Below are 18,247 nucleotides of genomic sequence, written 5' to 3' on the forward strand. Positions count from 1 at the left end.
TGATAAAGCATGCCAAAATACATCCCAAAATGTTATTATTGTAGTCTATTTTTCCCTGCTGTTTCCAGGAAGCATAAATTTTAACAATGAACAAAGACCTCCAGTTTGATGCTGCAGTGAGACACAAGTCTGATGGCTTGATGATTTTTTCAAGCAGATTACATCTGTTTTCACCTTAGAACTTCCACATTTATGTCCACCATCTGCACTACTGCCAAAATAAGCTTCCTCTAGTACTCTTCTTGAACATCTGATGACTTCTAGTAATTCAATGACATGAACATAATTTCAGAAGTACAAATTATTTTCAAATCACAGTAATAGAGCAACAACACAAAATGGATTTGAATAATTTCAGTAACAGCACCACCGATTATTTAAAATCATTCCACATGCAACTAGCAGCAAAAACATTCCCGTTTGTTACCATTTCATTTTAACAAAGACTTACCCTCTTGCAGGATCTAAGGCAATTGCTCTGGGTTGATCCAATTCTTGCCAAAATAAAACTTTTCTCAATGATCCATCTAAATTAGAAACTTCAATCCGATTTGTTTCAGAATCTGTCCAATATAATTTCTCTCCCAGCCAGTCACATGCCAGCCCATCAGGTGACAAAAGTCCAGAAACGACCACATTTTGTACACTCCCAGATTTATTGAATTCTGTTCGTTTAATGGCTTCTTCACTCACGTCACTCCAGTATATCAACCCCTTTATGAACACGAAGTCCACTGCCGCTGCATCTTCGAGGCCACCCACAATTACTGTGGCATTCTCCTTCCCATTGGCAGCATCCACCAGCCTCAGGTCACGGCGGTTTGCATACAGCAACAGTGGGGCAGCTTGAAGTGGGAGAAATAAGGGGTGGGGGGGACAGATAAACATGTTAACAACACTCCTGTTAAGAACAGCTTAAGGCCTGATGTACCATTGCAATGAAACTAGCAATTTAAGGGGGGGAGGAAGAGAGGGGGGAATGATGGGGGGAGACATTTTATAGTTTAACTGAAAAGCACAGATTCCAAGCCTTTCAAACAGTACTACAACTCAAGATGGTAACTTTGTAATGCACTGCTCGTTATTCTGGGCTCTGCATTATTAAAATTAGATTAAAGGAGAAGACGTAAAGAAGAACAAAGAAAATGGAGGTTTGAAGTGCCCAAATGACACTACTCTATAAAGGAGGTACTTAAATAAGAATATGAAAGATGAAGCTATAGTAGCTTTATAAGCACTCAGTGCTTACCCATCAGAGCAAAGATTCAATATGTTTTGTCCAGAATTTGCTAATATACAGCCCACAAACTTCAATAAAAATATAACACACGTCAAGCCATCAGAGACATTCCTGTGTTAATACCCTGAAATTATTTTTCTTAGGTATTTTACATATGATATACAAACACGCGATGAGTGTGCAGCATGAAAGGAATGACATTTTTGAGCATCAGTTCTAATATGAAGAGGTAGGTAGAAAAATACCTATAGAAACAGACTACAGTAAGTACGTTAGAACTCAGCTCTACCACTCTTACTTGCTTCCTGCATCAGTTTGTGTGATCTGTACATTTTTCATACAAATACCCAGCAACAACAATTAATGGAAAGTAGTAACTATGAAAAAGGTCTGTTTTTAAAATGTAACGTACCCTTTTAATGTCCTTAATGTCAAACCCCTTTAATGTCCTTAACCACATGCTGTAACTTTATGAAAATTCCACTCATTCCTACTTCAACAAATGGTGAAGTAAAATCTAGAGTTTTTACCACTATCAGTAAGCATACCTACCTTTCCCTACATTTACCTGGACACTGTAGCAGCAGAGCCACACAGCAGTACCTAGACACGAACTACAGCTGGCATCTTGTATGCTTGTCTAGCTGTCACTGCCCAAATTTAACAAAAATGCTCCAGATTTATTCATCAGTATAGACAGGCATTTAAAACTGCTAGCAGGATGCATGTCCTAACAGAAAGGCCTGCATTTATGTAGGCAGCGACGTGCACGAGCAAATGTTGAATGCTACACTGCCAGAGCAGATACAGTTCTTGTATGAGAAACTCACAATGACATCAGACATACTAATGTCTAACAGACCACACTTCAGAAAACTCAAAAGTTAGTTTCCAAGATCAGACTATTACCCTCATTACCACAAAACTGTTTGTCAAAGAAAGTGCTGTGCATACTGGGAGAAGCAGAGTCAACTTAACAGTTCCTTAATCCACCTCCAACTCCAAAAATTACACAGATGCTGCTATATGTTTGGAAGCTATTTTCTTTCCTTCTTTTTTTCTCTTTTTTGAAAACTAAATTGTTCAGGCTATCTGCCTAAATTTAGAAACACTGAATTTAAATTGATTCATGTCAAATTTTAGAAGCTTCAGACAGAAAGCTACCTGAATAGCTTGAGGGAAGAGCTTTTTTGTTTTTAAGAATTCTAGATTTGTATTCCCTCCTCCAGAAAGCAAATTTTTATTGTGCAGGAAAATACTCAGTTTAAAGATTATATTTCAGTGGAGAAGGAATAGACATCTTTAAATGAAAGAGCAGAAACCTTGTAATAAGTGTGTTTATTACCTTACTTTGCTATCATCCTTCCCTTCTCTGCATAATTTCCCATCCCCTAAAGATTTAAGACAAACCACATTAGCTTCTTTTAAGTGCGGGCTGCTTACAAAGACTGCACTTTGAGGGAAAATACAAACAAACAAAAAACACTATTCAGTAAATTGAAAGCGATAAGAAACAGATATATGATATGACCACCTATTTTTTAAACGTTGCATACAATTGTAACTGGAAAAATCTAGTTAATAGCCAGCTCAGTGTCACCCAGCGCACCACAGTACCGTGTGCAGCCAACTGGCAGAGCTTGCTCTAATAAGACAGCATGCCCAGCATTTGAAAAAAGGTAAATCCACACACAAATGAGTACAGGCTCCATTATTATGTACAACACGGAGCAAGAGTCCCCACGCACACAGCATGCAATGAATTGGAACACCAGGCATGTCAAGTGTAATCACTGAGGCCTGAAGGCACTGCTGAGCCTAACACAGCTGCCTTGCATAGGTTATTCACTCCTTGCTGGTGCTCAGAGCTGGCTGAGGAGCAGCCAGAGAAAACGTCCTTTTCATGAATGATAGCAGTGATTTGAATGACAGCTCAGAAAAAGCTCAGCTACACATCAGATGAGCAGCTTCATGCAGATTGATTCGAAGCCACAACTTGTAGCACATTCCACAGGGCTGGCAGATGAGGATATTAAGCTTTCCAATTTGTTGTGACATTCGAGAATGAAATATATATCACCAAAATAACAATAAACAGGTTTGTTCCCCCACCCTCTCCAACCCTTCCTGGAAAATATGAAGGTTCCAATATCCTATAAAATCTAATTTTTGAAGTTGGCAGCAAGTACCAAGTAACTTTTTACTTGACTCAAATAGCAATGCCAAAGCAAGAACTATGCCAGAAGATTCCATTCTGCTCCACATAACTCACTGTAAACAAAGTACAGGACCCAGAGATGCTTTCTTGAATAACAGTAAGGAACTATACTAATAACCCTAAGGGAAGAAATACAAGAGAAGCTCCTTTCAAAGCAAGGCAACTATTTTACAGTTTAAGCTATGACGGGGCAGAGATACAATTCAAATTTACCTCTTTTTCTTTTAAAATAATTACTTTAATATGTTCCTATTTTCCTTTCTATATACATCATAATTAAGCATTTTAATTGCATCAAACTATAAGATGTTGGAAAGAAGTACTTACACTCACTTAAAGCAAAAGGAAAAACATCTTAGAAATCAGCAAGGGAAGTCATAGCAAAAGTTTTCATATTATCTGCCACCTGAGAGACCTATCTGTAGTTTATTCTTCTAATTAAAGTACCCAGAGTTTCAGAATAACTTTTGTTTGTGCCAGCCAGGAAGAACAAATGTTTGCTCAGAGCCCGCAAAAGGTTACATCTGAACCACAACAAAAATTGTTGCTTAAAAATACCACAGCCCATAGCATGAAAAGTGGTGAACCAATTAAAAAAAAAATAAAAATTGAACAGACAAAAACACTTTAACTTTTTTTTCAATTGAGAAGTAATTATAGTCTGTCAGAATTTGTCATACTTTTAACACGTCCAGTTGCCTGTTTCATAAGCTCCTGCTTGCTCCTTTTCCATTTCCAATGATCCACGACACCTCTGAGAGTCACATGGTCAATGTTACCTAGAACAGGTTCATTCTCTTGTACTCATGGTAATTCAGCCTGGTCACGGCAATTAACATCAACTCATTTTCCCCAAACCCTTTTTAATACATTTCCAAACCTTGGCAATGCTGTTCTTCCCTCTCACATAGCTACAGGCCCACTCCCAAGCTGATTTAATAAATCAGCAAAACGTTTGCCTTGGCTAGTGAGTTGAATCACCTCAGAAGAGGTTCAGACATGAACACGAGGCGAGCAGCAGGGTGCTGGGAGGGGAGCAGCTCCCCCCTCCTGCTGGCAGCTCTGTTCCAGATGAGACTGCAGCAACAGCCTTCTCCTCAGCTCCAGTTCCCATTGTAAGTCTTCAGCCCCCCTTCTGCATTGGCACTAGCACCCAGCCAGCATCACAGCAAGATAACGCAGGGAGCTAACTAGTAGAAAGGACAGACCACCTTAGTCCTTCCTCATCTGCCAAAAACTAGTTTATAGCCAGTTGTCAGCTCGAATAAAATCAGATAAATGTAAATACTTGTACAGCAGGGTGAGGCACGACATCATCTTTGACAAATAAACTGAACCAGTTGTTTGTGAACCTCCAATTCAGGAACAGGACCTTCCAGACTAGAGGTGTCCACTGTAGTTTGTGGAACCTCCACCAGAATCCCAGTGCTGCCAGTCATGCTGGGGAAATGTTCACATATGGAAAAAAGTATCCAGGCAGAAAGGCACTTCTAATAATTGTTACGCTGGAAGATGATGTCTTCAAACGGGAAAACAAAAATCCCTCTCTTACACATATTGGTGAAGAAGTCTGAGCATTTGAAGTTACTTAACACTGCCAAGTTTACTGACATGAGGACAGCAAACACGGCGACTGGAAAAAGGGAGACACAGAGGTGAGACACACCAAACAGCCATGCACTTTCCCAGATGAGGCAGAGGATGCACAAGGAATTTGCCAGACACCTTGATGGAAAAACATGCATCCATAACCAGACCACACAGGAAAGAAATGCAAGGAAATAAGTACAGACAACCAGCAAAGATTATTAGCTGCAATCTCCTCAAATCCGTTGTGTACAGATAACTCCTTGTATGTACTACAATCCTCCCTTTTCCCAAGATGTCCCACAAATAGCCAACAAAAGAACATAAGACAAATTCTCTTGGAGGTGAGCATCTAGGTACAGTCTCCTTCATTTCCCAGGTTTCAAATTTCTTCATTACTGCTTACACTTAGCAATTCTGTCTATTTGGTTTCTTTGAATGTCCAAGTTCTGCTGCTCAGCCTGGAGAAAGAAGGAAACGGTTTTGCAAGTTTTGACTTCTGGGTCCTACTCCTCATGTGGGAGCAGAAGTAGTGTTGTAAAGAAACAAGTGACGATTTATATTCACAAACAAACAAGAAATCTCCAGGAAATGCAAAGGAATTTCAGCACTGCAAGCACCAGGATTTTTCACCAAATGTTCCATCACAATAGCTGCACCGCTTTAACCCACACAACTGCTTTTATACATACTAAGAAACTGACTTAGCAGTAGCCCTATTCCATCTTAGCAGTGAACGGAGTGCTCTCTTCTGTCTGAACCTCCTTACTCTCACAAACATACCTGCAAGACGCTGCAGGCAGCCAGACTCGAGGAAATTAACCTGAGGCAGCCCAAGCTTGTTGGAGGAGTCTAAAGCACATTTCACATCCTAAAGTCATCCAGTGACTGTTCAGGTGACAACTCTGAAGGTCAGAGGAACAGGCAGGCTTGTCAGTGAATGGGAAGAGAATATCAGTACCAAAGCAAAGACACCAAACAGCAGCAATGGCACTTGGATTCTGCACCAAGTCTCTACTGTAGTTTTGCAGGACTCCAGCCATACAGGAACAGTTTGGACCAACGCAATCCATGCAAGACTTGCTGGTACAAGGGACAGTAAGTAATCCTTTAACCTGCTTTATAATGGGTAGAAAACTTCCCTTCCCAAAGAATCAGAAGAATGTGGGAGGTAAGAGAATGAGGGGGGGGAAAAAAAACCATCAGAGGGAAGGACAGATGGATTTTGGATGGGGTCCTGGGCAACCTGATCTGAATATGTATGTTGGTGGCCCTGCTAGGCAGGGGGGTTGGAACTACATGATCCTTGGGGTCCCTTCCAACCCGGGTGATTCTGTGATTCTGTGACAGAAACGCCAGGTTCAAGGATACAAAGCCAGCAGACTTTGCATAGTATAGCAAAAGCACAGACAAGTGAAGTAATGAACTCTAGCATATCACAGAATCACAGAATGGCCAGGGTTGGAAGGGACCTCAAGGATCACAAATCTCCAACCCCCCTGCCACGTGCAGGGCCACCAACCTCCACATTCAATACCAAACCAGGCCGCCCAGGGCCCCATCCAATCTGGCCTTGAACACCTCCAGGGACAGGGTATCTACAATCTCTCTGGGCAGCCTGTTCCAGCACCTCACCACTTTCTCTGTAAAGAACTTCCCCCTGACATCCAACCTGAATCTTCCCTCCCTCAATTTAAAACCATTTCCCATTGTCCTGCTATATCAAATGTAAACAACTTTGGAATTGCATGCATCACCCATAAAATACCTTGTTGGTGATAAACCCAGTAGCTGATGATTTGCAAATTATCAGAGTCTCAGCATTTAGTAGTACACTCTCATTGATTGCCCATCTCAGGAAGAGTATCACAGAATCACAGAACTGTAGGGGTTGGAAGGGACCTCCAGAGATCATCAAGTCCAACCCCCTAGAGTAAGAGTAAGGTGTCTTGGCTCATCTTCCCATAACAACCACTCTCCTACTCCGTACCACTGCAATCGTATGGGGATAAAAGACACCACTTTAAAAGGTAGTTAACACATTCATCACTTAATATGGTGAATTGGTCTTGCTGACAACAGCCTAGGTTGAACAGAGAGGCCAGGCCTTTGCTTGCAGCCACATATAAAGCTATGACCTTCTACTGATTTTAAAGAGGAAACCCAAAGTGGCAAGCAAATAAAGGTGGTATGACAGCAACACAACACACTTTCCTTGAACTACAGTAGACTCTAGAAAGGAGAAAGGTTGATAGAGATGTATGGCCATGTAGCACCACTGTCCATGTTAACGTTTGTAGAACCTCATCACTATGCTTCCCATTTCCTCAAGCATCCTCATAACCTCCCCCTTTGCCACTCTTCCAGTTTCTTTAACAGCTGTCAGAACAACGCATGATGCTGCAGAAGTTTCCCTGGATTACTGGAAACACCTCAATACAAACAGTTAAATGGAAAAGTTAACCCACACATACACTGCTGCAAAGCATCTCCTGTTTGCAAGGTATGTTCCTGCATGTACATTTGCTCATGCAGAAAAAGTGAATCTTATTTTGCCATGCTCTAACAATTATAGCCCTACATCTGAATAGGGATAATATTTTGCAGTTCAAACTTCAAGCCATATGATGACAAATAAGATGAACAGATAATACTGAAATAGAATACTGTTCTTCACAGCATCTTCTTCTGGCATCATCATTTCCTATGGAGCTTCTAAAAATAAGAAAATAATTAAGAAGCTTGTATCAAATCACTCCTGATGCTGTTGAAAGGCTGTGATCCATTTAAGACCCTCCACTGAATTAAAGCACATAGACACTATGCAGTGATGGTAACAGAGGCAGTTTATTTCCCAGCACCAATGGAGGCTGAAGGCCATAAAATAAACATGGAACACCTACAAGGCTGACAAGAATACTCCAAAGCCTGCTGCTAACCTGGAATGATTTTTAATCCATGGCTGTCCAGCCTGGGCAGCACAGCTGTGTGGGGATATACCTCTGGCTGAGAGCAGCCTGGGAGCCTCACCCAGACTTCCCTCAGCTCCCATAGAGACAAAAACCCACACACTGAGCAGCACCACCAGTCCTCCTTCAAACCAACATTTTCCATACCGACACAAAGTGGACAGTCATTGAGCTACCCTCAGACAACTCTGTTAATGAATTATCCCAGCTGGCATGCCCACCCTATATGGTGGCGTTCTTAATAATTCTTGAAACATGGTTCATGAGGTTAAAAAAAAATTAAAACAAAATACTCCTTAATTTTGTGTTTTTTAAAATAATTGAAGTGCTATCGTGAAGCTGCAGTGAAGCACGACCTTAATATTTAGCAGAGAAGACCCAAGAGGAGGTCTGAATAACCAATGAAACAGGAAAGTTGTTAGCACTACTAAGTGCAGCACAAGAGTAAGCAGCATCTCTCAGCTGTGCCACAAAAGTGCAACTGATAGGAGAGGGGAGGCGGCATCACTGCCCCACAGGTCTGTCACATTGCCATTGCTGCTTCTCTGAAAGTATCATCAAATAACAGGTCTGCTTTCTGGTGATACCGCTGGCTGTGCTTCCCGGGTCAAGTCTGACGAACAGCAGCTCTATCAGTGCATCTATCATAACAAGTACTGAGAATAAAACAAAAATGTAAAAATCTATCAGCGCTACCAGCAAAATGCTTTCGTTCATACAAGTCAACAGACACTTCTATTCACACAGTTACAACTCCAGACAAAACATTATCAAGAATTTCGCAAAAATAGGAAGGATACACACTGAAACAGAAAATAGATTTAGAAGAAAATGGAAACAAAGCACTTGCATTACAAGCTTAAAGCTATGAATTCCATCAGCCAAAAGGAATTCAAACCGAAAGCGCATTTTAAACACGATCTTAAGACCATATCAATTTTACTACAGACTGATAAATATCCATTCCAGTTGAAATAGTTAACAACTATTTTGTAAAGAGTAAGGAAAGATGTAAGTATGCTTACAGGATTTTGAAAATTATTGCACTTTTCTTTTTGCCTTTTGAAACACAGTTGGACTTGCATGACTTTTAGTTGATTTTTTACTCTCAAAAACACATTCCAGAATGCTTTATGTCAAATTTTCAACATGTCTTGCATTAGAAAATTAGAAAGGTGTATGTAGACAAACAGAGCACTGTTTGAAAAACATGGATGGTCTGGTCTATTTTACATTGAACGTAACTTAATTCTGACTTAATTCAGGTAATCCAAAAGGAAAAAAAAAAACACAAAAAACCAAAAAAACCCACCAACAAGAATCCATAAACATGCAAACACAAAGAACAATAACAACAAAAACCCTAGAATTATAAACATTAATGACTATTCCTTACCATAGGTAAAAGTGAGACTTTTCCCTAAGTTTCTGAATTATTAGAACAGTAATTCATTTTCCAAACAAACATAAGAAGAATCACTACAAGGTTTACAAATTATTTTTTCCTACTCTTCCATTGTTCTTAATTTTAATATTTCTACTCTATTCATGTTTGTGTGGAACAGAGGATTCTTCGATTCCTGTAGCGTTAATATTTTAAGTAATAGTAATACTATGAGTACAAGCAAAAATTCTACTCCCTGTTTTGATGGAATAATAATCCAAGGAAAAATATCTGAAATTCTAAGTCACCTTCCACGTGTCCTTAACTTCCTCAATTCATGCAAACACACCTGTCACGTTCTAGAACTGCCTGACAATGGATAGAGGAGAATGCTTATATGCTTATTATTGAGCTATTTTGGAGGCATAAACATTTAAAAAAAATAAAGAAAGGAAAAGAAAAAAAATGTGCTTTTCCTATAGGAAAGGATCAAGTAAAAAAAAAAAAAAAGCAGGAGGATAAAGGAGAAAACTATAGTATCAGAGAATGAAAAGAAGTGATTTTTGATCAAGCAAAATGGTTAGTTGATTAAGATTTTTCTGTGTCAGATACGATTACTACTCAAATCCGACATCAAGAGCTCACACATGGCCCTTATAAGCAGAATTAAAACTATAATCCCATTTCTGCCACATTTATTATATCACGAGGGAGTAGTTCTATTTAGGTAATGTGATCCTGTAACAAGATACCGAAAAAATCTGCATGAATGTTGCCATTTTCCATGTCTGTTTATATTTAAAACATTTTCTTATTGTTCTATTCATATAAATAATGAAGCTCAAAAAACATTCCATCTTCTTAAGCTGACACATTTTCTCCAGATTTTGTAACACTTTTCAAATGAAACAAAATATTACTTATCCATCGAATTTCTTAAGCTACACTTTGAGTAGCATGTTCTTAAAAATATACTGTAAATCAAATGCAAAGAGCTATTGCAGTATTCATGCTGTGCTCACAGAATGGCCTGGGCTGGAAGGGACCCCAAGGATCATGAATCTTCAACCCCCTGCCACATGCAGGGCCACCAACCTCCACGTTCAATACCAGACCAGGCTGCCCAGGGCCCCATCCAACCTGGCCTTGAACACCTCCAGGGACGGGGCATCCACAGCCTCTCTGGGCAGCCTGTTCCAGCACCTCACTGCTCTCTCTGTAAAGAACTTCCCCCTGACATCAGCATGTTTGACTCCATTTCAAAACAGGTAGGCGACTGTGTCAATTGCTTTGAAATAGAAAGGTCTGTAGCATGACAGTCATGAGGACACAAAGAAAACCCTATTTTTGTAGCCATAGTGCAGGGGGATATGACAAAAAAAAAAAAAAGGAGAAACAACAAGAAGTTCATTTTTGCTTGCAAGCACCATCACTGCAGCCAGACCAAGCAGACTAAGTACTTCTGTCCACACAAAGTAAATATGGAGCCTAATCACACAGTGAACCTCTTTCCATAAGTACTCACAAACTGCAAGAATATCTATAGAGCTCAAAAAAGGCTCTCTACCAGTTGACTTGCCTGCCAAATACAAATGGGAAAAAGTTGTTTAATGTTTAGGGTCGATAGCCAGCATTTACATACAATCCATCAGAGACACAATGCAATGCTTTCTTCCCTAGCCTTGGACAATTACTGCAAAAGAAACATGCAGCTTCTTTGTTTACAGCATATAAATACTCAGAAGTGTTAAACTCTGAAACTGCACAAACCAGGTGTAAGGTGGTTGAGGTTATTAAAGGGGAATTAATTTCTTTCACCTAATAAAGAGAGGTGTAACACATTCCCTGCATTTGCTCTACTCACAAGCATAGTTCCTGAAAATCCATCACTTCCACAAGCTGACAAGTCACACTATTTAGATTCAATGGCTCATCTCCCACCGAGCAATGCCAGCTACTCCGTATGACCACACGTGACCACTCCTGAAGTCTGTGAGGTAAGCCTGTATCCACTCTCCCCACATCTTTCTGAGCAGCTTACACCACTTGGTATAAGCCCATCTACGGAACATTCCTTACCAAGATAAACTGCATTTCACTGGCAACAGTTCCCTTCAAGGTACAAATGGCCCTCCACATGTCAGCACAGAAGTGGGTGGCAGCACAGAGTTTCACCAGCCACATACATGTTATGAACTAAGACTGTCCCAGGTGAGCTTGCAGATGAGGGAGGGCTCCCCAGCTGCAGGTCAGGCACACATCAGGTCTGACAGAGCAGCTGGTCCTCCCAGAAAGACTGCATCTCTGCTATCACTCAGCAACAGCACATACCCCTCCTTGTAGGACAAGGATTTGAAGAAGCCACCGGCAAAGCAACCCAAGCAGTTAGCATTTCATAGGAAATTTATGAGGTTAAATATGCTGAGGACAAAGAATACAGTGTCTGAATCTGAAGACTGGCAGCCAGAAGAGATGAACAGTGACTGATCAGAAGCTGAGAGCTGTTCCTGTTTTCTTCCCCTACCCCACTCCCTCAGAAGGAAAAATACTATCCGTGCTCAATTTTAATTAGAAAGTAAATCCCTTTATATATGCATTGTTGCTGATATTTTGAAGCTGGCATTTTCGACCCGTGACATCATCAAAAAGGTAGTTACATATGTCCAAAGGAATCAGATTTCTCCAGTTCCCAAAGGCAGTTTAAAATGTTCCTATGCTCCAGCTCTTGACCTATCATTCTCCAAAAATATCTACCCATTCTACAACTTCCAGATAAATTTCCCTATTTTCTAGAGCTCAAATGCAGATGTAATCCATTCACAGAGGAAAAAAGGAAACCTGATTAATGCTCCTCTAACCAGCGTTTCTGAGAAACATAATTAAGATTCGGACCCAAATATCTGTACAGAACTCCCACTGAAGGACACAAGGAGCCCATCATCTTTATACACCTATGACTAGATCCATATACCTACAACTTCCTCATATCTTCAGCACACCTTGCCATAAACACTTCTTTCTGTCCTAATTTTTCTATTTTTCTGTTAAAAAAAAAAAAAAGGAGAATAAAGTTAAAGCAGTCTGATGAGAGCAAGCTATCAGAAAGATGCAATTGCAAAAACTATTAAAGCAATGCTGGATATTTTGTAACGCCTTAAATCACACTAATTTTAGAATGTACTATGGAGAGATGAAAGAGGAAAATGCATTGGAAATCACAGCAGACAAAGTTGCACTGATTTCTAAGGAATCACACAAATGGAAAACGTGACCAGAAAATGGTCAGTTCAAGCTTGGGTGGAGAAATGCCTCATGATGAATACAAAATACATATATTTTATATATATTTCCAAGTCTTATTGTCAAAATTTAAGAATTGTATTAGTCCAAGGATTGGAGATCTCATGCTTCATCTCCCGCCTGACTGCTTCAGAAGTAAAAAGCCTTGTTCCACTTCCTGACTTTTGGAGAAAAACACCTCCAGTCAGCTTAGCAAGTCCTGAACATTAAGCTCTTCTAAACTATGTGCAAATGAATCTACCTAAAAAGATACAAAAAAGAAAAGATGTTCTGCTTATCAAAAGGAAGTTACTCATAACAACAGATTCAAGCTCTCTTCTGAACACATAAAGGGGCTTTACAATGCCCAAAACCAAAGAGACATCTTCAATTCTTCACTAACTGATTAGTTAATCAGCACAAAGGTCTGTAACATCCACTATAGTCTGCACAAACATCTTTGATAAGATCTCTATTCAAACAAGAGCTTCATGCACTTTCTGCACAATCAGGGTTTTAAAAAAAAAAAAACAAAACAAACAGCAATTGCATGATGACTAGAGATATTTCTGGGACAAGAGCAAGCCAAGAATACTTGGGAAGGTAAAACCTCTTTAACACTTTTTAATAAGTTGAAACCTGTCTCGCACTTACCTGTAGTTCCCTGACAGATGCGATGCAACTGCTTTTGCCTCTTTGCAATTGCCAGTTACCTAAGAGCTTAACTGGTTTCACAGCTGCCGTGTAGAACACATAAAGTGACCAGAGGCCAGGTCTTACTCACTTGTCTGTATATATCCTAGGGGACCAGCTTCACGAAACACTGCTCATGTTCAGAGTCCCCCAGATCAAACCAAAGACCAAGAGAGGAGCACAAAGGCTGGGCTGGTGAGACTCTGGGCAGGTTCCAGGAAAGCGATCCCTTTCTTCCATCAATCAGAGTAAGGCACGAGAGAAAAACAAAAAAAAAAACACCAAAACCAACAACGCACACAAACCTCCACAGCCAGCTGTTGTGACATCAGCTCATCTCTTACAAATCTGAATAGCTGTCTTTGAAAAGTCAGTATCGTCTGTTTATCACAGTTCTCAGATTACTGGACAGAAAGGTGCCTTGGGGTATGCTTCCAGTTCTGGATCATAACGGTCTGGTACTTCTCCAAGTCCTTACTAGTTTATATGGCACCACACTTCCAGAGTACCAGTTCTGTTTTTCCAGATTGGTAAGCCATTTTTCTTGCACATTTGCATTGTGCTTTTGCTTGGGTTTTTTTGTTGTTGTTGCTCTTAAGTAAGAACAGAGAGGTAAGCTCTGTAAACAGAGGATGCTGCAATTCACATAGGTATTATTTTCCAGGTTTCAATCTCCAATGCTGTTGACCTAGCAGCCTTCACAGCACCAAATTCACAAACCAAGTAGTGAACGTCATAACATCAGCTCTACTTTCATGTATAAACTTATTCATACTCATGCTGGCACTGCCTCTGCCTCATTAAAGAACAGCTGACACTTCATATGAACTCAGCACATCTTATTCAAGCCAATTCTGCCTGCATACATGTTGTTTATTAAGAAGGACACATCCATTAAAATTTTATTTTATTTCTTCAGTGTTCAGCTGTTCCTGCTGTTTATATCATCCTTAAGTAACAATTAAGGAAATTACTATCATGTCACAAATAGAAGACTATGAATTTAGGTGGAAGATCCAACAGCAGGAATGCATTAATACAGAAGAAGGAGAAATACTGCTTGGATACAAATGTCTTCGGCAATAGATAAAGATGACAGATGTGAAGAAATGACAGTCCAAATAATTTACAAACTGAACGTTTCTTCAAAGTTTATTATTAAACATCACTGGGTATGCTAAAAAGTACAGTAGCACGTGTCACTATTTTGAAATTAATCTGAAGAAGTGACTGTCACAGCGCTGATATCATACAATGGTATGCACACCAATGGGGCTGCCATTTGAATTCAATTGCAATTGAGAACCAAACGAACGGTTTATTAAGAACAGGTATGGTCGTTACATAATAAAACTAACTAATCAGGAAACAATTCCTCTCCATGCTTTGGATCCAACCTTGCTTTTGAAAACTGAAGTTTCACTGCTCCAATTGGAAGCAAACTGTTACACAGTCCATTTAAATAAGTATATTTGTAGCCTTACAAACAGGATACAATATGGCAAACAGATGCATAGAAGAAAAAAAAAAAAAAAAAAAAAGAAGGGAAGGGAAGGGAGTAAGGAAGAGTGGAAAAATTTTGTTTTGCGGAGTACCGAGCAACCGGCTACACAGCAGTTCCTTCAGCCTGAAACACCTTTATTAATCTTTCATGTAAAGCAATAAACGTTGTGAACAGAGTAATTTTCTATATCAAAACGTGGTTGATGAACTATTAGTTATTAACCTCTTCCATCTTCTAGCACAGAAAAAGATGAGAAAACAGCAAAATGATGGATGCAAACATCACAGGTGATTTATTCTCAAGAAGAGCAAACAGAGAGAAACTGAGGCAGGAGTTGAGTTCACAACACCCAAAGAAACCCGGTTTGCACGCAGAGACAGAAATCATCCAGAAGCAGGAATCGCAGCGCGGGGCAGCGGAACCCAGGTGTCCTGGGGGACCGGCAACAGCCCCTTGCCGAGCACCGGGGGCCGCCCGGCAGCGGGGAACCCACTTCTAGGGATACCCCCGGGGCAAAGGAGAAAAGGAAAAAAGAAGGGAAAACGAACAGCTTTGGCGCGGACACGGAGAGCGGCGGGGCGAGCTGAGACACTCGCGCCTGAGCCGCGCTGCCTCCGGCAGGGCCGCGGCTGCGGAGGGAGCTGGGGGCCGTTCGGTACCTTTTTGCTCTCTTTTTATTAAAAAGCCAAACTTGAAGGCGGCAACAATGGGCCGGCCCCGCCGGCAAGCAGGCCGCTCCCCTCCCGCCCGGGCAAACATGGCCCCTCGCAACACGGCCGTCAACTTTTCCCCACCGCCGCCTCCTCCTTCTCCTCCTCCTCCTCCTCCTCCCGCCCCCTGCTCACCTCGCATCAGGGAACAAAAACTGCAGGCGAGCAGGCTCCGCAGGACGGCCCCCATCTTCCCTCGCTCCGCGCTCTCACCGGCGGGGCGGCGGCGAGGAGCAGTCCCTCCGCTGCCACTTCATGCTGCCCGGCGGGCGGGGAGGCGGGGAGGAGGACCGGGCAGCGGCGAAGGGTGGCCGCCGAGCCCCCCTAGCAGGCCGCTGGCCCCGGCGCGCCGCAGCGGCACCAAGCGCTCCCCTGCATGCCGGCCTCCGCGCCGCCACCGCGGCCGCTCGCCATCCACTCTCCGCTCGCTCACTCGCTCGCCCGGCCTCCGCCTCCGCCGGGCGCGCACAGGCGCAGGGATACAGCCCTCCTCCTTCTCCTCCTCCTCTCCCGGCCCGGCCTGGCCCCCGCCCCGCGCCGCGCCCGCCCGGCTCCGCGCTCCCGCCGCACCGCCCGCCTCCTCAGGCGGGGAGCGAGCGGGCGAGCAGAGGGCGGCGCGCACGCAAACGGCGGCGGGCGAGCGCTGGCGGCGCGGCGGGCAGCTCCGCCTCGGGCGGGGCGCGGGGCGAGGGCGGGTGCGCGCGGCTCAGGGACGCCCGTGGGCAGGGCGAGGGGTCGGACGGGGGGAGCCGGCCGCCGCCGTCGCATTCCAGCGGGACTATTTGCTGCGTTGTTTCGCACGCACGCCTCCGCCGCCTTTTTGGGTGCGATACGGTTGTCGGAGCAACACCGGCCCGGGAGAGACGGGACTACTTTCAGTCACAGAGCGGCGGCCGCACAAAGACGGCCGCTCCCCTCCGCCCGCAGGTGCGGGCTGCCCGGCGGGGATCCTCTTCCGTCCCTCTGGGTCACTGCCTGGCGGCGGTTCCCGAGTGAAGGGTGGGCTGTGGGGCCGCGGCTTTTTCTTGGAAATCGCTGCGGAGCTGCCCCGTGGGCAAAGCTACTTCAGTATTTTTCCGAGGAACGCCGCATCTCACGAGGCGTCCCTCCTTTCCTCCCGGAACAGCTGTTCCGTGGAATGAGGCTTCGAGGCAGAACGCCTTAAAGCAAAATTCGAGATCCTCGCGTTCAGAAGTCTGTGTTATTTTCAGGGTTATTAGAAACTTATGGAAACATTTAACTTTTAATTTCGTATCTGTTGAACATATACTTTCATAGCTTTTCTTGTGATTACAGTAGGAGATAACATCTGGGCCAGATTAAAGGCCCAGGCATCGCAGACCGGCTCTGACATCAGACTCCAGCAGTCATGTGATGATATCAGACTTTCAGATTCTACTGGGGAAAAACTGCAAGTCAAAACTTTCTAGAGAAAGAAGTAAATGTCCAACTTTAAAAGTTGTTTAAGAAGGGGGGAGGGAAATCTTGAAAATGTAAACAACTCAACAGCAATAGCTGCCTGAGGGCAGGTCTGTGTTCAAGTATGTCTTTGACTCCACCAGGTGAAATAACCTCCTGTGTTGCTGCTGTGTCAGCCAGGAGGATAGCAAACTCAGATGGTGCTGGAGGGGATGGGCTTCCCATGAACAAATGTACCAGAGAGTGGATAAACCTCAGCATATCCTTGATGTCACAACTGGATTTTGTAGGAACAGACAGAAGCAGCACAGCATTCTATTTATTTTCACTGAGCAATTGGAATCAAAGAAAACAGTTACTCACAATGTTGCATGATCAGTGATTAACCTCTTATGTAGTATTGCAAGTCCTTAATGAATTCTTCATATCTTAGCAACACAATGCACAGCTGAGAGAAAATTCAAGCCTGAACCCTCAAATGACACATTTCTCTATGTGCTGTTCCCTGTTGTATCTTGTATTCTTTTTCCTTTTGCTGGAAACACAATGGTGTCTTGGCTATCTTCCTTGGGAGCTGGATCCCTTGTTTGTTGGCTCTCACATCTTCCCCACCATCCTATCTGACTGGCTTTATTTTTAGCTTACAAACATTACATGCTGTCACCCATCATGAATTTGACCATTTTTCTATATTTCAAGACCTTTCCTTTCCTGATAGGATTTCCTCTAATCATTGAGTGATTAGTGGCTTTACTTATGTATCCCCTTTTCTCCATATGCTTCATAGAGACAGTCCCCTCTCTACTCAAGCCTAGGTAGCCTTTTTAAAAACAATTTTCCATTCATTGCTTGTGATTCAAGACCAAACTCATGTTGTATCTGTTTCTCAGCTTTACTTCTAATTCATACACACAGGGGGAACCCAGCTGTAGAAGTTTTTACAAAGTAAACTAGATTATCTCACACATAAAAGATTCTGACAGCCAGGGCTCCTCTGAAATACTTACATTCCTTTATTTGATCTTAAAGTTAAGATGAAGGAAATAGGAGTGCAGAGGGAATGTTCTTTCTATTGCAGTAGGAAGATCCTCTTGTTGGTTACAATTATTTTTATTAATCTTACGATTATTCATTTTTATCAGTATTCATTATTATGAGTACTCATTTGCTCACTGAAATCCAGTCAGAGACTTTGACTGTCAAGAAATCTGTACAGTCTTATTCTTACCTCTGGACTCAGATGG

At 42.4% G+C, this 18,247-nt stretch overlaps 1 protein-coding gene across 2 annotated transcripts in view; it reads right to left on the reverse strand.

Annotated features, from left to right (window-relative positions):
• Positions 1 to 16,111, reverse strand: part of LRP6 (LDL receptor related protein 6) — a 126,156-nt gene extending 110,045 nt beyond the window's left edge. For both annotated transcript variants that reach the window (XM_048952380.1, XM_048952373.1), the window contains exons 1-2: positions 15,720 to 16,111; positions 452 to 845 (exon numbers count right to left, since the gene is read on the reverse strand). In XM_048952380.1, the coding sequence (XP_048808337.1) occupies positions 452 to 845; positions 15,720 to 15,774 (449 nt within the window). In that variant the 5' untranslated portion in view covers positions 15,775 to 16,111. The remainder of the gene's footprint in view (positions 1 to 451; positions 846 to 15,719) is intronic.
• Positions 16,112 to 18,247: the final 2,136 nt, after the last annotated feature.

This window comes from Lagopus muta, chromosome 1 (genome assembly GCF_023343835.1).
Source record: "Lagopus muta isolate bLagMut1 chromosome 1, bLagMut1 primary, whole genome shotgun sequence".
Taxonomy (NCBI): domain Eukaryota; kingdom Metazoa; phylum Chordata; class Aves; order Galliformes; family Phasianidae; genus Lagopus; species Lagopus muta.